This window comes from Lagenorhynchus albirostris, chromosome 14, assembly GCF_949774975.1.
Source record: "Lagenorhynchus albirostris chromosome 14, mLagAlb1.1, whole genome shotgun sequence".
Taxonomy (NCBI): Eukaryota; Metazoa; Chordata; class Mammalia; order Artiodactyla; family Delphinidae; genus Lagenorhynchus; species Lagenorhynchus albirostris.
This window is the reverse complement of record NC_083108.1, coordinates 13304936-13329751: the sequence shown is the minus strand read 5'-3', so window position 1 is coordinate 13329751 and position 24816 is coordinate 13304936. Positions and strand designations below refer to the sequence as shown.

General features: G+C 35.2%; 1 protein-coding gene across 4 annotated transcripts in view; it reads left to right on the top strand.

Moving 5' to 3' along the window:
- Positions 1 to 24816, top strand: part of RELCH (RAB11 binding and LisH domain, coiled-coil and HEAT repeat containing) — a 117151-nt gene that overhangs the window by 47759 nt on the left and 44576 nt on the right. For all 4 annotated transcript variants that reach the window (XM_060120958.1, XM_060120957.1, XM_060120955.1 and 1 more), the window contains 5 exons: positions 12255 to 12367; positions 16441 to 16531; positions 19271 to 19342; positions 23405 to 23545; positions 23987 to 24151. In XM_060120958.1, the coding sequence (XP_059976941.1) occupies positions 12255 to 12367; positions 16441 to 16531; positions 19271 to 19342; positions 23405 to 23545; positions 23987 to 24151 (582 nt within the window). The remainder of the gene's footprint in view (positions 1 to 12254; positions 12368 to 16440; positions 16532 to 19270; positions 19343 to 23404; positions 23546 to 23986; positions 24152 to 24816) is intronic.

Sequence of the window (24816 nt, the reverse complement as noted above, 5' to 3'; positions counted from 1 at the left end):
ATGTCATCTGCAAACAGTGACAGCTTTACTTCTTCCAACTTGGATTCCTTTTATTTCCTTTTCTTCTCTGATTGCTGTGGCTAAAAGTTCCAAAACTATGTTGAATAAGAGTGGTGAGAGTGGGCAACCTTGTCTTGTTCCTGATCTTAGTGGAAAGGGTTTCAGTTTTTCACCATTGAGGATGATGTTGGCTGTGGGTTTGTCATATATGGCCTTTATTATGTTCAGGTAAGTTCTCTCTGTGCCTACTTTCTGGAGAGTTTTTATCATAAATCGGTGTTGAATTTTGTCAAAAGCTTTTTCTGCATCTATTGAGATGATCATATGGTTTTTCTCCTTCAATTTGTTAATATGGTGTATCACATTGATTGATTTGCATATATTGAAGAATCCTTGCATTGCTGGGATAAACCCCACTTGATCATGGTGTATGATCCTTTTAATGTGCTGTTGGATTCTGTTTGCTAGTATTTTGTTGAGAATTTTTGCATCTGTGTTCATCAGTGATATTGGCCTGTAGTTTTCTTTCTTTGGGACATCTTTGTCTGGTGTTGGTATCAGGGTGATGGTGGCCTAGTAGAATGAATTTGGGAGTATTCCTCCCTCTGCTATATTTTGGAAGAGTTTGAGAAGGATAGGTGTTAGCTCTTCTCTAAATGTTTGATAGAATTCGCCTGTGAAGCCATCTGGTCCTGGGCTTTTGTTTGTTGGAAGATTTTTAATCACAGTTTCAATTTCAGTGCTTCTGATTGGTCTGTTCATATTTTCTATGTCTTCCTGGTTCGGTCTTGGAAGGTTGTACATTTCTAAGAATTTGTTCTTTTCTTCCAGGTTGTCCATTTGATTGGCATATAGTTGCTTGTAGTTATCTCTCATGATCCTTTGTATTTCTGCAGTGTCAGTTGTTCCTTCTCCTTTTTTCATTTCTAATTCTATTGATTTGAGTAGTCTCCCTCTTATTCTTGATGAGTCTGACTAATGGTTTATGAATTTTGTTTATCTTCCCAAAGAACCAGCTTTTAGTTTTATTGATCTTTGCTATGGTTTCTTTCATTATTTTTTCATTTATTTCTGATCTGATCTTTATGATTTCTTTCCTTCTGCTAACTTTGTGGTTTTTTCGTTCTTCTTTCTCTAATTGCTTTAGGTGTAAGGTTAGGTTGTTTACTTGAGATGTTTTTTGTTTTTAAAGAAGGATTGTATTGCTATAAACTTCCCTCTTAGAACTGCTTTTGCTGCATTCCATAGGTTTTGGGTCGCTGTGTTTTCATTGTCAATTGTTTCTAGGTATTTTTTGATTTCCTCTTTGATTTCTTCAGTGATCTGTTGATTATTAAGTAGTGTATTGTTTAGCCTCCATGTGTTTGTATTTTTTAACAGTTATTTTCCTGTAATTGATATCTAGTCTCATAGCGTTGTGCTCGCAAAAGATACTTGATACAATTTCAATTTTCTTAAATTTACCAAGGATCGATTTGTGACCCAAGATATGATCTATCTTGGAGAATGTTCCATGAGCACTTGAGAAGAATGTGTATTCTTCTGTTTTTGGGTGGAATGTCCTATATGTATCAATTAAGTCCATCTTGTTTAATGTATCATTTAAAGCTTATGTTTCCTTATTTTCATTTTGGATGATCTGTCCATTGGTGAAAGTGGGGTGTTAAAGTCCTCTACTATGATTGTGTTACTGTCAATTTCCCCTTTTATGGCTGTTAGTATTTGCCTTATGTATTGAGGTGCTCCTATGTTGGGTGCATAAATATTTACAATTGTTATGTCTTCTCCTTGGGTCGATCCCTTGATCATTATGTACTGTCCTTCTTTGTCTCTTGTAATAGTCTTTATTTTAAAAGTCTGTTTTGTCTGATATGAGAATTGTTACTCAAGCTTCTTTTGATTTCCATTTGCATGGAATATCTTTTTCCATCCCCTCACTTTCAGTCTGAATGTGTCCCTAGGTCTGAAGTGGGTCTCTTGTAGACAACATATATACGGGTCTTGTTTTTGTATCCTTTCAGCCAGTCTATGGATTTTGGTTGAAGCATTTAATCCATTTCCATTTAAGGTAGTTATCAATATGTATGTTCCTAATACCATTTTCTTAATTGTTTTGGGTTTGTTATTGTAGGTCTTTTCCTTCTCTTGTTTTTCCTGCCTAGAGAAGTTCCTTTAGCATTTGTTGTAAAGCTGGTTTGGTGGTGCTGAATTCTCTTAGCTTATGCTTCTCTGTAAAGGTTTTAATTTCTCTGTCAAATCTGAATGAGATCCTTGCTGGGTAGAGTAATGGTGGTTGTAGGTTTTTCTCCTTCATCACTTTAAATATGTCCTGCCAGTCCCTTCTGGCTTGCAGAGTTTCTGCTTAAAGATCAGCAGTTAACCTTAAGGGGATTCCCTTGTGTGTTATTTGTTGTTTTTAATATTTGCTGCTTTTAATATTTTTTCTTTGTATTTAATTTTTGGTAGTATGATTAATATGTGTCTTGGTGTGTTTCTCCTTGGATTTATCCTGTATGGGACTCTCTGTGTTTCCTGGACTTGATTAACTATTTCCTTTCCCATATTAGGGAAGTTTTCAACTATATTCTCTTCAAATATTTTCTCAGTCCCTTTCTTTTTCTCTTCTTCTTCTGGGACCCCTATGATTTGAATGTTGGTGTGTTTAATGTTGTCCCAGAGGTCTCTGACACTGTCCTCAATTCTTTTCATTCTTTTTTCTTTATTCTGCTCTGCAGTAGTTATTTCCACTACTTTATCTTCCATGTCACTTATCCATTCTTCTGCCTCAGTTATTCTGCTATTGATCCCTTCTAAAGAATTTTTAATTTCATTTATTGTGTTGTTCCTCACTGTTTGTTTGCTCTTTAGTTCTTCTAGGTCCTTGTTAAATGTTCCTCGAATTTTTCCATTCTATTTCCAAGATTTTGGATCATCTTTACTATCATTATTCTGAATTCTCTTTCAGGTTGACTGCCTGTTTCCTCTTCATTTGTTAGGTCTGGTGGGTTTTTGCCTTGCTCTTGCATCTACTGTGTGTTTCTCTGTCTTCTCATTTTGCTTAACTTACTCTGTTTGGGGTCTCCTTTTCGCAGGCTGCAGATTCGTAGTTCCCACTGTTTTTGATGTCTGCCCCTAGTGGCTAAGGTTGGTTCAGTGGGTTGTGTAGGCTTCATGGTGCAGGGGAGTAGTGCCTGTGTTCTGGTGGATGAGGCTGGATCTTGTCTTTCTGGTGGGAAGGTCCACGTCTGGTGGTGTGTTTTGGGGTGTCTGTGGACTTATTATGATTTTAGGCAGCCTCTCTGCTAATGGGTGTGGTTGTGTTCCTGTCTTGCTAGTTGTTTGGCATAGGATGTCCAGCACTGTTGCTTGCTGGTCGTTGAGTGAAGCTGGGTCTTGGCATTGAGATGGCGATCTCTTGGAGATTTTCGCCGTTTGTTATTAGGTGGAGCTGGGACGTCTCTTGTGGACCAGTATCCTGAACTTGGCTGTCCCACCTCAGAGGCACACCCTGACGCCTGGCTGGAGCACCAAGAGCCTTTCATCCACACAGCTGCTAGTGTTGGAGGGTCTCCTGCAGAGGTGGGGGGTGGCTGTGGCTCACCGTGGGGACAAGGACCCTGGCAGCAGAAGTTCTGGGAAGTACTCCTTGGCGTGAGCCCTCCCAGAGTCCTCTCGTGCCACCCCAGTCTCAAAGCTCCCACCCCTGCTCCTCAGGCCCGGTCCCCCTAATAATTCTTTAAATGTGTTTTAGAATTCATCAGTTCTGATCCTAGAATGTTCTTTGGGGGAGGGTTTTTATTACTTGTTCAATCTGTTAGCTTGTTATTGATCTATTGTGATTTTCTATCTCTCTTGACTCAGTTTTGGTAATTTATGTGATTCTAGGAATTAGTTCATTTCTTGATTATCTAGTTTGTTGGTGAAGCATCATTTATAGTATTCACTTATAATCCTTTTAATTTTTGTAAGGTTGCTACTAATGTCCTCTCCTTTATTTCTGATTCTAGTTATTTGCATCTTCTCTCTTTTTCTCTTAGTCAGTCTAGCTAAAGGATTGTCAATTGTGTTGATCTTTTCAAAGAACCAACTTCTGATTCTCTTGTTTTCCTTGTGTATATTTCATTTATCTCTGCTCGAATCTTTATTATTTTCTTCTTTCAGCCGGCCCATAGTTTAGTTTGCTCTTTGTTGCAAGGTTGTTGACTTGGGATCTTGCTTTTTTAATGTAGGCAGTTACAACTATAAATTTCCCTGTGTCCTGCTTATGCTACATTTCACACATTTTGGTATGTTGTTTCTCTTTTTCATTTGTCTCAAAGTATTTTAATTTCCTTAGTGATTTCTTTGACCCATTCGTTGTTTACGAATGTGTTGTTTAACATCAACATATTACTGAATATTCCAGTTTCCCTTCACTTATTGATTTTTAATTTCCAGTGTGGCTGGAGAAGGTTCTTTGTGTGATTTTAATCTTTAAAAACTTACTGAGAATTGTCTGTAGCCTAACATATGTTCTCTCCTTGAGAATGTTCCATGTGCACCTGAAAATAATATATATTCTGCTGTTGTCATCTATAGTGGTCTATATATGTCTATTAGGTCTAATTGTTTTACATTGTTGAAGTCCTCTATTTCCTTACTGATCTTTCGTCTAGATATTCTGTCCATTATCGAAACTGGGGTATGGAAGTCTCCAACTATTATTGGAGCTGTATTGTATTCTTTCAGAGGTATTTTCTGCATGTATAAGCAAACTCAAATATATGATCTCTCCATGAATTATGCAAATGCTACCATACTCTATGCACTATTTTGCACTTTGCTTTTTTCCATGTAACATATTTTTGTATCTTTCTATGTCAGTAGATAAAGAGCTTTCTCATTCTTAAGACTGCATAATATCTAGTCTTCTATAGTCTTTTAAATACGTTTTAAATTAGGTATTTCAAGCTTTATTGACTACACTGTCAGTAAGAAAGATATTTTACATCGTGTGCCAGTATATAATTACACATGTAATTAAAAGAAACGTGTTACAAATCAAGTCTTGCCTTTATTACAAAAAGTTAGAAGATAGTATCAAACAGGATTTTATAAATATTTTAAAGCACTAAAGAATATACCTAAGTAAACAATAAAGAAAAAAAAGCTCTTTGTGACCCACTCAGTTGACTTTATAACCCACTATTTTAAATGGAGTGACATAAAGGTTAATTAAAACTGTCTAATAAATTAAACTTTATGTTGTATAAGAGTGGAAAGTACAGTGACTATAGATATTAGTGTTTTTTGTTTTTTAAAAGAAAAATCGCAACCTCACTTAACCTTCAGGGCACAATTATAGCATTTTCCAAATTCAACATACCGTATTTTCAAATTTAAGATACCACTGAGTGTAACAATTATGTACCTTTAAGAAATAAGAATTCCAGTTAATTTATGAGAAGCTGTCCATTGTAAGGTGCATCCCAATTTCAGAGATGATAAAAAGTGAAAAAAAATTTTTCTCCTATGTTCTGCGAAGTAGTGATAATCGCTCTTTTTTTTTTTTTTTTTTTTTTGCGGTACGTGGGCCTCTCACTGTTGTGGCCTCTCCTGTTGCGGAGCACAGGCTCCAGACGCGCAGGCTCAGCGGCCATGGCTCACGGGCCCAGCCGCTCTGCGGCATGTGGGATCCTCCCGGACACGGGCCCGAACCCATGTCCCCTGCATCGGCAGGTGGACTCTCAACCACTGCGCCACTAGGAAAGCCCGTGATAATCTCTTTTTACCAGCTTGTATTTTAAAAGACTTTTTTGCCTGTTCATTTTGGGAGAAAAAAATAAAATAATGAACTGATTTTCTATATAGTAGTTCACATTAATGGATTGGTTGAGGAACTTGTATCTTTCAAACCAAATTACAAAGTAAATATATTTGTCATTTGATATATGTATATAGTAAAAGAGGCTAAAGAAGTTGATTTTTCACAATTTCTGCTTTAAATGCATTTGAAAGGGAAATTCTGTAATTTAAAATAAGATTTCTTAAAGAATTACTTCTAAAAGCATTTAAAAATAATACATCTAAATTTAATGTTCATTTTTATTCTACGGCAAGGAAATATATGTCATCAGCTAGCTAAATTAGAAAAGCAAAGGAAAAGCCTGGGCCTGGAATGGGGGTGCAGCAAGGTGAAATGGAAAATGAGTCCAAGCTTTCTTTGTAGGATGTTCCAAAATTAGATTGGGGATGGTTGCACAACTCTGAATATACTGGAAAAAACCACTGAATGTACACCTGAAATGGATGAGTTTCATGATATATAAAATATATATCATTACAGCTATAAAAAGAAAAAAGATAAAGGAGAACACCAATTCCCTAAAAGACTTAAAAGTAGCTAGTTCCTCTAAAGACTTGCTCATCTTCTGAGAAACTAAACTTTGCTCTTTTACATTGCCATTCGTGGTTACTCCATGGTAAATTTTTAGCTTACATGTAATAATAGCCCCAGATAATTACAACTGTATGAGAGTAATATAGTAGTACAAGTAAAGTAGATAGTACAGTAAAGTACATAAGGTTGGTCCATCTTCTTTACCCATGTAGACTGTGTGTGTGTGTGTGTGTGTGTGTGTGTGTGTGTGTGTGTGTGTGTATCTTGTAAGTTTTGGAGTAAATCACATGCTCTTTAGCAGTATCAGAGTTTGAAAGTCACTTAAGTATTTCAGTTAGGCTTCCTAAAGGCTGAGCCCCAGGAATTATAGATATTAATAATTCTACAAATAGATATTTTAGCAGCCCTTGAAGTGTAAAACTTTTCCAGAGGTGAGTAATCTTTTCTTTTCCTTATGTGAGTCTTTGCAATGTTTGTTCTTTATGTTTTTTCTTTACATGTTATTGTCAACATCCTGACAAATTTCAACTGAAAATCTAAGTCAGAGGATGTACACTCGTCAGTACTTGAATTTAAATTGTAATTCATTATTGCTTAATCCCTAGGCAAAAGACTAGATGTAAAAAAATTTAATAACAGTTATCTAAAATTTTTTAATTAATTAATTAATTAATTTTTTGACTATGTTGGGTCTTTGTTGCTGCACGCGGGCTTTCTCTAGTTGCGGCAAGCAGGGGCTACTCTTTGTTGTGGTGCACGGGCTTCACATTGCGGTGGTTCCTGTTGTTATGGAGCATGGGCTCTAGGTGCATGGGCTTCAGTAGTTGTGGCACACGGGCTTCAGTAGTTGTGGTTCGCGGGCTCTAGAGCGCAGGCTCAGTAGTTGTGACGCACGGGCTTAGTTGTGCTGCGGCGTGTGGGATCTTCCTGGACCAGGGCTCCAACCTGTGTCCCCTGAATTGGCAGGTGGATTTTTAACCACTGCACCACCAGGGACGTCCCCTATCTAAAATTTTTAACGAAGCTTGGGTTATAGGAAATAATTTTAGTGGAACAGTGAGGACAAGCAGTGAACTATAATTAATTGGACTAACGTCACCTTTCTAGAACTATAGAATTTTGCTTCTTGACCTGAAGTACTCAAACATTTCCTCCTTGGCATCTGATCTAAATGCAATACTTCTTTTTATGGTTTAGATTCCTTTCAGATTTTGGAGCCATTATCTTATCAACATATCAATGCTTTTTTTTTTTTTTTTACTTTTAAAATTTGCCTGATCTCATTTCCTACTTCATTTCTTTCCCCTTTAACATCTGATCACTCACATTGTTTTAGATCCTGTTTAGGTACTTCTTTTTCCTTCTGTTTTTATAGTCTGAACACACACTAATCTTACTTGAAAGTGATTTCTTTATTATTATTAGAAGTTATTTTGTTTTACTTGTAAAACTGAAAACAAGGGACTTCCCTGGTGGTCCAGTGGTAAAGAATCCGCCTTCCAATGCAGGGGACGTGGGTTCGATCCCTGGTTGGGGAACTAAGATCCCACATGCCTCGGGGCAACTAAGCCCAAGCGCCACAACTACCGAGCTCGCGCGCCTCAACCAGAGAGCCCACGTGCTGCAAACTGCAGAGCCCACGCGCTCTGGAGCCCGTTCGCCACAACTAGAGAGAGAAGAACCTGCACACCACAACGAAGAGCCTGAACTGCAACGAAAGATCCTGCACGCTTCAACGAAGACCCCGCATGCTCTAACTAAGACCCAACATAGCCAAAAGAAAATAAATAAATAAAATAAATAAATATTTAAAAAAAGAAAACTGAAAGGAAAATCCTGGAAGCGTTTCCTGTTTAATTCTGTACAAAATTTCATAGGAAGAGTGGGAGAGCTTTCATATAGAGAGAACTAGCATTGTTGTTAAAATTGCAAAAATCAAAATAGTTAAAGCAAAAGTCATTTACTTGAGTAAAGTGCAAATTACTAAGTCTTTAGGTTAATGAATTCTATAGGCCTTGGAAATATGTTTTCTAGTATTGTGGTAATAAGGTACTGGAATACCTTCTGCAATAGGATTACTACACTGATTTCCTCTCTAATGGTCAGTGGATCAGTTTTGTATTTCACTTCAATACACATTAATTGAGTACCATCAGGTGCTAAAGTATGTTTGAAAATATTTAAAATTTCTGTTGCCTTGAAATATGGAGACAATAACATTTTTATGGGCGGGGCAAGGGATTCTTTTTGGATATAATGTTACCAAAGCTATAAGTATTATTTTACCATGGTTATTATTCAAAGACATTTTCAAAACCACTATCACATTGTTTTCTGAAGAAAATTTAGCCACCATTTTTTAAATGTTTTATTTATAATTATAAGGAAAGTTTTTTAAACACTAGGCTTCATCAGTTGGAGAGGTGATACCAAAGGGAGAATATTGATTCAAATCTATAAATTTATAAATACAGTTGACCCTTCCTTGAACAATGCAGAGGTTATGGGTACTGACCCACACACAGTTCAAAATCCCAGTATAACTTTTCATTCAGCCAACCACAGATTGTGTACTACTGTAATACATACTTAAGGGAAAAAGTCTGCACATAAGTGGACCCACACAGTACAAAACCGTGTTGTTCAAGGGTCATTTGTAGTGTGAAAATGGTAAATAGGGTCTTAAATGGATGAATTAGTACTTCAGAGGCTTGAAAAAGGTGAATTCACAATAAATAAGTGATATACAGCACAGCAGATACACACTTAACACAGAATTCACTATTTCAGGAATGGTACAAATAGAAGTTGTGAATAAGTAAATGAATGATAGAGGAAGAGGAAATTAGGATATTTGGAGCTAGTCAGAACTTAGCAATTAAAATCCTTGATGGCTCTATCACAAACAGACTACACTTTCCACTTTTTTCTACCATCACTTTCTGGGCCTCTTCTCAGCTCAGTGTTGCTGTAAGAAGAGACCATCTGGCATACTTTATACACTGGGTTATAACTGCCATAGCCATTAATGTGCCAGGCTGTACCCAGTTCTCCTTGCCCTAGGCTATCAACCAAAACTTATTCGCAATGACTTCCCATATTTGTTGATTTAGCCAGCAATAAATAAAAACAGATGGCAATATAAATTATTACTAACTGTGACTGAGCATAATTTTAGAGTTCAAGGAGACAAGGACTGACAAATCGTTTTGCTCCCATGTGTCAGTTTGGATTGGTTGGTAATGGCTGCTGTGTTGAGAAGGCTTTTTGAGGCCAACTTTGATCTCAGAAGGAAAAATTAACAATCCCATTAGCCATAGATAAGAAAAATACAGAAATATATGTAAAGATATATATAAAGAATTTTTGATTTCTGCACTAATCTTAATTAATTCCTATATATTTCACTTGAGGAAACTAAAAATCAGAGAAATTCGTGGTTTTTCATTAGGTTCTTTGGTACTAAGAAGTATTGAGGCAGGAGCTCTTCTAGCTCCTCCAAGTTCAGGGTTCTTGGTTTAGCACATCTATAGCCATATTCCAGTTAAAAGATTCTTTATATTAATGTATGACATAAACTTCCTCTTCGATTAAGAATCACTAAGCCTCATGATTTTAAAATAAAGAGAAAAGGAAAAGAAAATGTGAGGCACAAAAAGTAAACAACAACAGCTATTTTGGTATACTTGTTATGGAGATAAAGAAGCTATTCTATATTTTAAACAGAGTGTATATGCATGTATTTGCAATTATAGCAAATATCTTACCTATATTTCATAACTTTATTTTTTAAAAGAGTAATACAATAGGAAGAGAATGGAATAATATAATGTAAGAGCGTATATTTGGAGATGATTGGAAAGCAGGAAGAAGGGTTATGAGGAAGCAAGAAAACCCATGGGAGAGAAAGGTCTGACATGAGGGGAAAGTACAAATAAAATATGTAGGGTCTTTTTGATTTTCAGGCATTAAAATATTTTCTCTTTTTGTTAGTGCCTTCTAGAATAACTACTTTTTCATCCTTAAAGTTTTACTCTCAGTGTGATATGCTGATGTGCAGTCTTAGTCCTCTTATTAGTACCATTGGCTCTTAGCAGCCTCAATGGAATCCTTAAGGATCCTTGATATTAATGGTCTTCTACCCTAATATTTTATAAAAGGTTGTTTATTTTCTCCTCCAAAGTCAAGACTTACCCATCAAGCAACATATTAAGCATCTGTGGAAACATTATATAACAATATAGTATCCATACGCATACTGTTCCATTCCCAGTGCAAAATTATTTTCCCTAATTATTTTTTATTTCTTTTGCTTTTCAGTTATTCACTAATCTAAAAAGTACAGAGGTGCCTAAATAGAAAGATGGCAGAATAAATGTTTTAAATTTCTTTTTGCTTCTCAGATTTATTCTTAGCTCTTCTTATCTACATCTTTGTACTTTCAATTTAGAATTATACCGAGTAATTATAATTTTAGCGTAATATATAAAGATGTTAGAAATAATGGAAAGGACTTCTAGTCACGCCTTTAAGTTTCAGTCTCAACTCCTCTAAAAAGCGTATCATCTGTTTCTAAGGGAGCATCTTCAAAATAGGAAGATACTTCTCCTACAGTGTAGACTTTTCTTCAAGGTACCATGTATTAGTATGCAGTGATCAATTCCTATTTTAAATCTGCTAGTACTTTTTGGTGGGTAGGGAGGCAGATGGGAAAAAGAAATGGGAGTAATCATTCTACCCTTTTTATTACATCATAGTGATTTCTTTAAAATATCTGCAAAGTAAGTTAGAGGATTTCTCTCCAAAAATATTTTATCACTTTTGGACTTTTATTTCATTAGATTTGAAAATCTATTCCAAAAATGAAAAACATTAATATCCTTTGAATATATTTTAGAATTTAGTCTTAATTTAATTAAAATGGGAGACAACTTTAATTTTCAAATACTTCTTTGGAAGAGAGAAATAAACTTTTGTCTATTACTTTCCTTGAAAATATTGAATTTACCTCTGCATGTTGGAAGTGCAACAAACAAAATATTGTTAAAAATTTTCATTTCAGCATAAAGCATTTCTACTAACATTTTGTAGTTGTACTGAGAGCATTCAACACCTGTGGAAATGGTCTTTAAAATTAGCCACTAGGTTAGGTGCTAAGGTTACAAAATTATTAATTATATCTAATCTTAAGAAAGATTATATTGTGCTTATGGAAGTGGGACGAGTTGTCTTTATTTTCTGTTATCATTTTAAGTTTTAAAGTATAGTTAACTTCTGCAAGTGTTTGTTTAAAAACACTTTCAAAATTAAAACTACTGGACTTCCCTGGTGTGCAGTGGTTGAGAGTCCGCCTGCCGATGCAGGGGACATGGGTTCGTGCTCCGGTCCAGGAAGATCCCACATGCCGCAGAGCAGCTGGGCCCGTGAGCCATGGCCGCTGGGCCTGCGTGTCCGGAGCCTGTGCTCCGCAACGGGGGAGGCCACAACAGTGAGAGGCCCGCGTACCGCAAAAAAACAAAAAAAAACCCCAAAAAACCCCACAAAATTAAAACTACTATATCAGCTTATAGTAAGATAGAATGTTATTTAGTTTAAAAACTAATAGACCCTTGGGAAGTATTGGATAAGAAAACAAGATTATTTGAATTTTAAGTTACTTTATTACGTTGTGATCTGCATCTTCTGCACAACCAACATAAAAATATATGTTTCAGTGTTTTCTCTTGAATTATCAGCCTTACAAAGTTAAAATTTGCTCCTATATACGCTGAGGTTTATTTCATTTTAAATGTCCATTTAAGAATACATTGGGGAAAAAAAGAATATTCTGCAATGCATTTTTACTTTGACTTTTTCCACCTTCATATTTCTTTAGGAGTTGATCCCCCTCATATTGTGTACAGCCTGCCTACATCCCGAGCCTAAAGAGAGAGATCAGCTTCTCCACATACTTTTCAATTTGATCAAGAGACCAGATGATGAGCAAAGGTGGGTATGACCACTTCTTTGGTAAATAAATATAATGTTGACTTATTAATTTGGCATCATGATTAGCATTTTAATATAAATGCCATCTTTTCTTTCTAATATCTATTTTAATAAACAGAGGAAACACTGACCTTGTTCACAGTGCCCTGCAGTGTTTTCATTCTTGTCATTCCAACTACTCATGTTGAATTTGTACACTTTTGTGTTAGTTACCTTTGGATTTCTAATTCCGATATTTCTTTGCTTTTATCTTTCACATTTGATTTCCAGGAACTAAATATTTCCCCTTTTCCCAACAGATGAACTAGATACAGCATGGCCTCTTCATGGTTATGCTTTACAAGAAATAAAATATTTAATATATGAATGTCTGCATCACTGAGCTATCTGTAAAGCAGTTTCTGTGTGGCTAAAGGGATACAGTGTTTTGGTTAGTCCTGAGTCAAATACCCACAATCAAGGATGCCTAAATGGGGAAATGAGTTATACCTGATGGTGGTGGGGGGATGGGCCACACATCGAGAGACTCTCTGGAAGAAAGGGGAATGGGTTTTGATCAAGCAACAGTAATAGAGGTCTGCCTCAGAAGGTAAGACCTTTAAATACTAGGTGAAGCTGTGCAAGTGTGACTGTGAACGAAACATCTCAGTGGATGGGTAGGTAGACTAAGCACCAGTTGGATAAGATTGAGCTATTGAAATGTTTTTCTACATAGTAATTTTCTATCTTAATAAATAATTTTTGCTTATACTTTTGCAAAAAATAGAATTATACATTATGATTAGGTAACTTTATATAATTTCAGTACTTGTTTTACTGACTGTTACAGTTTTTACCTCTTCTGAGAATGTTGGAAAATCATAAAAGTGAACCATAAGACAAATGAAGCTCAAAATTTTAAACACAAGGAATCTCTCCACTATGAGAATAAAAAGTCATGTAGACTTTAAAACTCTATAAGCATATATCTCTTTCCTACCCTTACCAAAATATACCTGAGCAAGCAGAGAAACATGTTTTTCCAGGGTCCAGTCAAGATTAATCTACATGCTAGTCAAATGGAAATAAGGGAAATTCAATCAAGTTCCATTCATTGCAAACTGAAAATTTTCTAAGGACAATTCGATGGTGCTATATAGGAAAATTAATATTTTATTTTCTCCTTGAAAAATACTATTCCCTATCTTGGTAACTTAGTTAACAATTAAATACCACTTATTACATTGTCATTTTTAGATTTGCAAGGCAACCTCTAGTTCTACATAGCCTGTTTTCATAGACTCTGCATGTAGAGCTAACAGCTGCCGCCTGGTGGCCAAAAGTACCTATAGCCTTACTTCAGGTCAAGATATGTCAGGATTTAAACACTCATTTCCACACTTAAATCTTTCACCTTACAGAAACAAAGTTATTTATTAAAATAAACTAATCAATTTACTAACTATATATATGAATAACTAACAAAGCAAAAATTTTAAGTTAGCATGATATGTTTGACATATAATCAGTTGTTACTTTACTTAATGAATCTCAAGCTTCCTTGCATCCTAAGAGAAACTTAATTTTATGAGCGATAGTAGTGCATTTTGGCAGTTCTATGCTAACAGCCATAACTAACACCATATTTCTACCTGTGTCAAATAATTCCTATCCTATGATTTTCTACAAGTAAGAACAGTGTTTATTTTTACTATCACAGGAGCCTGTTTCCAGTGCTGTTAATAATCTGTAGACCGTCTGATCTTTTCTGTTTTCAAATGTATTTCAAAACTGTCCTGTTTTTTAGAATTTTGAATCTTAACTCTGCTGACTAAGAAGTTTGTTTTGAGGGGACTAACATTTTTTGAACAAGTTTGTACATCTTTAGTATAGTGATGGTGACTCATTATTTAAAGTCATTTTACATGAAGCTCTTATATAAGTATATACTTCTTACGTGTGTTTGAAATGCTTAAATTTCACCAAAGTTCATTTACTATAATTATCAGATTTTTCTAGAACCTACGTATATGACTTCTCATTATTTTAATATACTATGGGGGTAAAAATGATCAGACATTTGGAAATTTTCAGTGGGAACAGGCAGCTAACATGTTGTCTTAAAGCTTAGGAATTTCTTTTTCTATTTTTCTTTTATTCACTTTATTTGCCTTCCTAAAGTAGGAGAAAATAGAAAAACAACAGAAAAGTTGAGAAACAGGCATAGAAGACAATGATATAAAGGGAAATCAGATAGATAAAAATTACAAGGTTATGGTGAGGAGAAGCTGCAATATAAAATGAAGACCTATTGGCTCAACATTTCTCTTCTCATTGTCCAGATGCTTTTTGTCTGTTATTATTCTCCTCAGCCTGAGAGAACAGTTGTAGCTAACTTGGCTGAACTAAATAGAAATGTAAGGTCATTATTCAGTTTAAGTTAAATTGATGTATTTTGAGAAATAGCAATGAGTAATGCCTGGGCTTTTATAATTAGTATGAATTAAACATTCTATTTTGGTTTTCCTTAAAGTTGGCTACTTTGAAACATCTATGGAAAACATACTTTTTTTTTTTAATCAGGTTTTACTGTTTTGAAGTCATAGTCAATCAAAAGTAAAAAAACTTGCAATTCTGCCTTTCAGAGTCATTTTAAATGGAACTTCATTCTGAAGAGTGAAAAATCTTATTTAAAAATTTAAATTATAAATCTATCAATTCAAATGAAATTATCACATTAGTTATTTATATATTATTTCATAACAAATTACCCCAAAAGAAAGTGGTTTAAAATAACACAGTTTATGTGGGTCAATTTATCTGGATCTTCTTCTTCAGGGTCTCTTATAAAGCTGTAGTCAAGGTGTTGGCTGCGGCTACAGCCACCTCAAGGTCCATGGGGGAAGGATTTGCTTCTAAGCTTTGTCGTTGACAGGATTCAGTTTCTTATGGATCTTTGGACTGGGGGCCTCGGTTCCTCACTGGCTTTTGGCCAGAAGTTGCCTTTAGTTTCTAGCCACATGAAACTGTCCAACATGGCAGTGTCTTCATCAAAGCCTGCCAGCTGAGAAGGCAGAAGAGAGTGTCTAACAAGATGGATATCACAGGCTTTTGTAATCTGATATCCTAAGTGACATACCATCACTTTGGCCATTATTCTTTTCATTAGAAGCAAATCATTGGGTCCAGTCTACACTCAAGGAGATGGGATTACTCAAGGGCATGAATATCAGGAGATGGACCTCATTAGGAGCCATGTCAGAAGCTGCCTACCACAGTTATCTTGGGTGCAATACCAAAAATTCTCATTTAAGAAATATAATTTTGGGCTTCCCTGGTGGCTCAGTGGTTAAGAACCCACCTGCCAATGCAGGGGACACGGGTCGGAGCCCTGGTCCGGGAAGATCCCACATGCCACGGAGCAACTAAACCCGTGCGCCGCAAGTACTGAGCCTGTGCTCTAGAGTGCGGGAGCCATGACTACTGAAGCCCTGCACCTAGAGCCCGTGCTCCGCAGTAAGAGAAGCCACCGCAGTGAGAAGCCTGCGCGCCACAACGAAGAGCAGCCCCCACTCGCCGCAACTAGAGAAAGCCCACGCGCAGCAACAAAGACCCAATGCAACTAAAAATAAATAAGTTTAAATCAGCTATACTTCAATAAAAATTTTAAATTTTTTTAAATAAAAAAAGAAATATCATTTTACTAATATGACATCGTAGTTTTTAATTATAGAAATACTGGGAAAATAATCACTGATTGTTTTAGTAGCTAGAAACTGAAATTCATTAGAAACTGAAGCTTTAAACATATTATAATCTCAGAATGTATATGTGGGAAGTTAATTTAGGAGGTTATGAGATTCAGCTTCACACCAGTAGAGAATCCCTTCACAACATCTCTCACAAATGGTTTTGCCACTGCTGGATGGTGGCAGCCCGTCCATTGTGAAAAGTTGAATTTGTACAAAAATATTGTACAAATTGTACAAAAATATTGTACTTCATGTTAATTAGAGCTGACTCTTTTTAACCCTTTGTCCTAGTTGTGCTTTCTATGCAAATACGAATCTTTATTCATCTGTATTATCTTTCAGGCAAATGATACTGACAGGTTGTGTGGCATTTGCACGTCATGTTGGCCCAACACGTGTAGAAGCTGAACTTTTACCACAGTGTTGGGAACAGGTAAATAACTGTACTGGGTTTTCCCTAGCTATTGTATTCTAATTTATTATAAATGTTCATATTATCTTTTAAAAATGCTATTAGGAAATATGAGGGATATAAATTATGCTACTGTTTCTATAACCCAGCACAGTGATTTAATAGTCCTTAAGAAAGCTCTGGGATGCTTTGCTTTATTCGTTCTTCCAACAAATACTTAACACTATTTCCACTGCCAGGTACTGTTGTAGTCACTAGGGATACAGTGGTGAATAAAAGACAATGACATCCTAGTGGAGAGGTAAGAGTAAACAAATAAATGAAATGATGTCTTGTAATTTATAAACTATGAAGAAAAAAAAAGGTAGGCTAAGGGTTAGAGAGTGATAGGGAGTACTGTTTTAGAAAGGGTGGTCAGAGAAGGGATCTCTGAGAAAGGGATGTTTAGACAAGAATCTGAATCCAATGAGACAAAATACAAAAATTCCTGAGTTCAAGGATCTGAATCAAGTGAGATATAAAATATGAAAAATATACAAACTAATGAGTTCAAGGGAAAGCAAGAGGCTGTGTGTATATGTAGGTAGGTAGGTAGATAATAGAAATCGTATCTGTATATATTGTATACTTGTATATATTACAAGTATATACAGAATATAAAGTGTAAACCTTTGATGTAGGAGGTTTATATATATTTATATTTCAACTCACTATTTACTAACAATACTTCTGGTTTTATGTTGAATTGTAATATTCCAGTCCTCGCTAGAACTCAGAATCTTTGACTTTCTAGATTCCATATTTAGGTCATTAAGTATCTTATTCTTCCATCTTAAAAAGATGGATTTCTTACTTATGAAGACAAATTGCATGGCCTTCTTTATACTAGCTTTGTCACTTATTCTTAAGAAAAATTATTAGCCTCTGGAATATCGCTAAAGTTTATGGTCTTTTAGAATTCTGTTCCCATTTTCTTTGAGTATTCATTTTTTTCTTTAGAATTTAGTGGAGTCATATCTAGATTCATTATTTAAAAGGGAACATTATATATATCCATATTATCTCTGACAATCCATATGTCATCTAGAGATTATAGTGCATACTAATTTAGGGTTAGGCTGTAACCACTGAAAAGTCAAATTAACTTGGAAACAACATATACAACTTTGAATTTACAATTCCGTACAGTTATACATATGTATATGCAATTTTAAAATAGTTTTTTCCATTTTCTTCTTTTAACTTTTATTGAGATGTAATTCAGAGAGCATACAATTCATCTATTTAAACTGTACAATTCAGTGGTTTTTGTAGTCACAGAGCTACACAACCATCACCACAGTCAATTTTAGAAGAATTTTATCACCCCCCAAAGAAACCCCAACCCCTTGAATTGGTTCTTGTACTTCAAGATTGTTTTAGGTATTCTGGGTCCCTTGAATTTCTGTATGAATTTTAAGATCAACCTGTCAGTTTCTGCAAAGAAGCCAGCTGAAATTTTATAGGGATTGTGTTGAATCTGTAGATCAATTTGGAGAATGTTGCCATCCTAATAGCCTTTCAATCCATGAATTTTAGGATGTCTTTCCATTTATTTAGGTCTTTTAAAATTTCTTTCAGTAATGTTTTATAGTTTTCAGAATATCACTTATGCACTTTTAAAATTTATTCCTGAGTATTTTATTCTTTTTAATACTATTGTAAATAGAATTTTTTAAATTTTCTCTTTGTTTATCGCCAATATATAGGAATACAGTTGATTGTTGTGTGTACATTTAATTTTGAGACTCATTTTGCTAGACTAAAGGAAAGTAAAATCGAAGTTTACATATTGCATACTATGACATTGAAACCATTTTGTTTTGAGGTTACTATTTCTGGATTAAATTTTATTCAGAGATGTCAGTTACCAACGTCTCTACCACCACCTCTTCTGTAACCTGAATAAACATGGATATTGGTGATCTATCTAGCCGCCTACCTCCAGTTTGTTGCCCAATAGATTGCTACATAATTTCTTTTCTTAATTTTAGGCATCCAATACATTAATGAATTATGTCACCTTTTCATATGGGAATATGAGAACAGATACACTTCTTTTCCAGTCAAAGAAAGATTTATATTCTATGAAGAAGACATATGGGAACAAAACCCAGTATGTGTCATTTTTTTTGTTTTTGTTATTTTTTGTTATGGTTCAGTGTAGTCATTACAATATAGCAAAACCCCATCATCTTGCATATGCAAACAGGAATGAATTGACATCTGCTTACTTTAAAAACAAAATCATAACACCGGTCAAGGGCTCTGGTTAAATCATCGATTAATTTACGTCCTAATCCCTGAGGTAAAAAAAGAGGACTGAGGAATCATTCCTGGCACATATTGTAGACTGTATCAGTAAATATCTAGAAGCTGGGTTTTCCAAATTTAAAAATATACTAATGCTGCTAGGGAAGGAGAAGGTTGCTCCTGACATCCTAAGGAAAGCTTAGTCTTGGGCAAGCCCACAATCTCTAGACACCTTGCCATATTTTCATCTTTGCTTTATCTTCTTTCTCTTTAACAGGTAACCCCTGTGACCTCATTTTTTAGGCTCTCCCTGATTCCCTTAATCCTGATCCAGGTATAGGGATCCCCGAAGTGGAAAAGAAAGAAGCTTTATTGCATTCCTAACAGGATTTATGGTGAAAAATAATTCTCTATTGGAGAAAGGGAGGGTATGTTGTTTATGCTTGATTTATTTATTTTTTACTCTAGATTAATCACAAATACCCAGAAAGAAGATTGCTTGTGGCGGAATCTTGTGGAGCACTGGCACCTTACCTTCCTGTAAGAATTGTAATTTTTTCTTAAAAACCTTTTTCTTCCTTTTGTAACAATAGAGAAACCTTTTTTTCAGGTGTCTAATTATACAGTTGAATCCAAATTCTGTCCTAACAAAGGAAAAAGATGAGCCAAAAAGAGAAGGCTCACATTGACACCATATGGCACTGCAGACAGATAGGTACATTAACCATTGATTTTGCATGAGTATAAATATATTAAACCTCATCAGCAATTCTCAAAGTGTGGTCTGAGGACCCTGGGGGTCCCATGAGATGAAAATTATTTTCATGAGAATATTGAAACATTTTTTGACTTTTTCTCTGTGTTGACATTTACACTGTTAGTGCAAAAGCTGTAATGGGCAACAATGCCAGTGCATTAGCACTGATCAAGGCAGTGACACCCAAATAGACAGATAATGATTGTATTCTTCACTGCCATGCACTCGCAGAAAAAGTCAGTTTCACTTAAAAATAAGCTTAGTGAATCAGTAAAATTATTAATTCTACTAAATTTTGACCCTAAGTATGCATCATTTTAATATTCTGTGTAATAAAATGGAAGATACTCATATCAAGCCCTTTTGCTGCATTCTGAACTATGATGGCTTTTCAGGAAAAGCACTCGAGTTGTAAGCTAAACCAGTTTTAGTTGACAGACCACTAAAAAAAGCTGTGGTTATTCAAACTTGGGATTTTGACAGACATTTTCATGAAAATGAATGAAATGGAACCTGTCATTTCAAGGAAAACCAGTAGACAGCATTCATTGCCAGTGATAAAACTGGAACTTATAAGTGAGAACAAGAATTTTGGAAAACTTGTATTCACCACTGTGAGCTTGACAGCTTCTATTCTCATCAGAAGAGGCTATGAAAATACCTCTCCCTTTTTCAATTATATGTCTGTGTGAGGCCAGATTTTCTCAAATACTTCAACCAAAACAGTACAACACAGTTGAATGCTGAGCAGTTAAGAGGATCTATCTTCTTTTAAGTCAGACATCAATGAGATTTGCACAAAATATAAAACAACACCATTCTTCTCACTAATTTTTTGATTATTTTCATTAAAATTATAATTTCATTATTCATGTTAACCTTTAATGAGTTTATTGTTTTTAATGATTAATCATTTTTAATTTCTCTTATTTTATTTCTGATATGATAAATGTCAATAGATATTACCCACCCAAACAAAAGCTGTTTGAGGTGCTCATTAATTTTTAAATGACTAAAGGAATCCTGCCACCAAAAGATTGAGGACCACTGCACTGTTGTGCCCCTTTTAGGTATCTTCCCATAGGTCAAGGGCTTAGAAGGGGTAGAGAAATGAGGTGACATCAAAAATTATTTTAATTTAAACAACGATAGTTTAAAGCAGAGCTTGACAAAATACAGCCTGGAACCAAATCTAGTCCACACCCTGTTTTTATAAATAAACTTTTATTGGTACACAAGCACACCCATTTGTTGTGTATTGTCTGTGTCCGCTGTCACACTGCAACAGCAGAGCTGAATAGCTGCAACAGAGACTTTTTGGCCCCAAAGCCAAGAGTATATACCATCTGGCCCATTACAGAAAGTTTGCTGACCCCTGCCTTAAAGGGTCCTTTCTGTAAGATTGTTCTTTTAAAGGGGTACAAAAATTGGAATTGTATAATACAGGAGCTGTTTATGTTGCATTTACTGTTACCTCATAATCTTTGGTGAAGAGTAAGAAACCAATAGTCAATTGTCTTTTTAAAAAGTAAAATTTTGGGGCTTCCCTGGTGGCCCAGAGGTTGAGAATCCACCTGCCAATGCAGGGGACACGGGTTCGATCCCTGGTCCAGGAAGATCCCACATGCCGCGGAGCAACAAAGCCCATGTGCCACAACTACCGAGCCTGTGCTCTGGAGCCCGCGAGCCACAACTACTGAGCCCATGTGCTGCAACTACTGAAGCCCACACGTCTAGAGCCTGTGGCCCACAACAGGAGAAGCCACCACAATGAGAAGCCCACACACCGTAACGAAGACCCAACACAGCCAAAAATAATAAATAAAATAAATTTAAAAAATAAATAAATAAAAATTTTGGTTTTTTATTCAGAAGAATATAAAGAATAATTCATAGTCTCACTCCCAGTAACATTTTTTTTATTTTGTTAAAAATAAATTTTCATGCAGTATAGAAAAGAATAAAATGAAAGTCAAAGACTTCCCTGACCCTAGTCATTATCCCCAAAGATTACATCTTTGGGTAATGATTTTTAATTAATACTTACAGAGAATAAAAATTTATGCATATTACCAGCTTGCATTTTTACATCCTTTAAATTTTTCTTACCCAGAATTAATTACTCTGTGTGTTAAAAGAAGCAAAATACAGAGATATTAACAGTATGTGAAATTTAAAAATGTACACAAGGGAATCTTCATTTTTAAATTTCACAAACCATTAATACCTGTGTTTCTTGCTGCTTTTAACATTTGCATTTTTAATTTTGACAGTGTTAAATTGCCCCCAACCAAGATAGCACAGATTGTACTCCTGTCAACAGTGCGTTAGAGTTCTTATCTTACCATACTTCAACTGGGCATAATCACTTTATTTTTAATGTTCGCCTGTCTTTTAAGAGAAAATTATCTTATTGTTGTGCTACATGAGTGAGTTTGAGCATCCTATTATTTATTGTTCCAAGACAGAGATGAACATCACATGCTATCAAAGAAGAAGGAAACTGTTCCACACTGCTCCTAGTACTAGAATGCTAAGCAGTATTAATAATGGACTTAATGTTTCCTACATGGACCTCCACTTTCTTGTTCCCCACTGTAACTGGTAACAGTAAAACCTCAGTGTGGTCATGGCTTAAATGGAGTAAAGCATCCTGACTTGTCCTGTGGGTTCCCTTAGCATACTGAAACTAACTGCCACAGTTGACCTCAGGCTAGATCATTGCAAAGCAAATACCCAGCTGAAGTTTACTCACCTCTGTCCTTTTGCCTGTGCTGATATTAACCAAAAAGCCCTTTTAATACACTTTAAAAAAAATTGGGGGGAGCAATTTTAGCCTAAAGGATAAATAAACAAGGCTGTACCAAAAGGCATACTCACCAACCTAAATGTAACCAAAATTTGCTAAACTTAACATATATTTTTGTCTCTAAAAGTCAAAACAAAAGCTAGGTCATTTAAAAATGTCTTTTAAGACTTTGCTTTGCATACCAGATCACACTGTAAATTTATGAAAATGATCATATCCTTTTATTTTAACTATTATATGTAAAAGTAACTTAAACAAGTTTAAAGAATTTTATAAATTTGTCAACTTACAATAATGGTACAAAAAAAGAGAAGGAAGGGCAAGAATTTGTATAACAATAACACTTTATTCTAACCTCAGACATTAATTAGGCTAAAACCATGGGGAAAAAATTGTGTGAAATTAAGACACAACAGTGGTTGACATTATATTAAATAGCATCTGAAAATATCAACACAGTTTTTTAAGCACTTTTAAAGTTTACTCTCATGTTTCATCATCCTGTTTTAATATTTTTTCTCAGTTCTTCAGAAAACAGAACACCAGGATTTTATGTTTCCACACTCCTACCCCAGGCAAATGTTTTGCTTACCAGAGTGATTTTTGTAATCCCTCCTATTGTTATGACTGTCAGTGCTCTTATCTGAGTTGTACAGGTAGTGGTAGAAGAGTCATTGTCTGTTTATAGCAGAGTGTTGACTGTTGATTGGCCAAAAGGGCACTGTAAAGGTTTGAGGGATTGACACATATTTAGTAAAAATACAAAAATATGCTGGGAGATGATTAATACCAAGTTCAGGGTAGATGTTATCTTTAGAGAGGGAGTTGGAGGAAGGGGGAGAGGGTGGAGAAGAGTGATATTTCAGCTGTATCTCTAATGTCTTATGTCTTTCAAAAATGAGGACTTGAAGCAAACATAGCAACATGTTAATATATATTTAATCTAGATTTTGAATACATGGATATCTCATTATTTTCTATCCTTTTCTGCTGCTAGTGTAAATAAATAGTAAAACATGTTCCTGTTTATTTTCAGAAAGAAATCCGTAGCTCCTTGGTTCTTTCAATGTTGCAACAGATGTTAATGGAAGATAAGGCAGATTTGGTAAGAGAAGCTGTGATCAAAAGCCTCGGTATCATTATGGGATACATTGATGATCCAGACAAATATCAACAGGTATGTTTTTCAGAACGAATCCCATTTATTTCATTATAAAATTCCAAATAGTATAATATTCCAGATCTCTGATTCAGATATCCTATAATCTATAGTAGGGATGGCAGACGTGTCAACTTTAACCAGTTGAAGTTGGCTGCCTGGTTTCAGTTCTGCTATTTCAAGGAGGAGATGCTTTGATTCATTTATAGTATCTGACACAGCTTTCTGGCGGTAAATTGGCAACAAGCATGCCATGTTACCACCCTTTCTCTTTGGTTTTCCCATCAACGGATAAATGACATTTTTCTTTAAAGAAATTGGGAAGGATAGGATTATGAATGGTTTTCTTTCTTGCTTAAAATGTCTGCTACATGTACTGCAGTGTATATTTATTACATATTATTATGTTTTCTAGGTTTTTTTTTTTTAATCTACATTTTGCCTATTTCCTTTTGGCAGGGTTTTGAACTGTTGCTGTCAGCCTTGGGTGACCCCTCAGAAAGAGTAGTTAGTGCAACACATCAAGTATTTTTACCAGCTTATGCTGCCTGGACTACAGAACTTGGAAATTTACAGTCTCATCTTATACCTACATTGCTGAACAAGATTGAAAAACTTCTCAGGGTAAATACTTCCTTTATTTATATAGTTAATAGAAATTTAAAAGGTGTGTTCTAAGGCATCTTGAGAGAATGTTGGGGGAACAAAGACAGAAAGTACCACTTAGCGAACATTCTAATTAACTACCTGTTAAAGACTCTGTTGGTCTGGAGCCAAGGGAGATTTGAGGAAGTTTTGCTTGACTGAAGCTAGAGGAGAAAGAGCATGGTCTGCCTTTTTTTAGCTAAAATAGCACCTTTGTGGCACTAACTCGTATACTATTCACAGTGCTACCTCTTCCTAGCCTCTTCTGAAGACTTAAATATTTTAGATAAAGTGTCAGCATCAGTTCCCAGAATGCAGAGATAACTAAAATATGAGTCTCTAAAGTTTTCTTATTTATACAGTGTCAAAATGCGTTACCTTTTTTTCACTGCAGTAGTTCATGTCCTGACTTTTTAAAGGGAACTTTCCATTCTTCCCAAGTAAAAGAATTGAAGAAAAGTTGAAGAAACAATAGAAACTTCTTGTTCTAATTTTTGTATTAAAAGTCTCTTTTAAAGTCTAGAAGAAAAACATTTCTTTAATGCGTATTGATTATGTACCATTAAGGTAGATACTTTATAAAGTATGTTATTTCATTCTTATAACCATTTGAATTATATTTTGTTTTTTGTGTGGAAACTGAG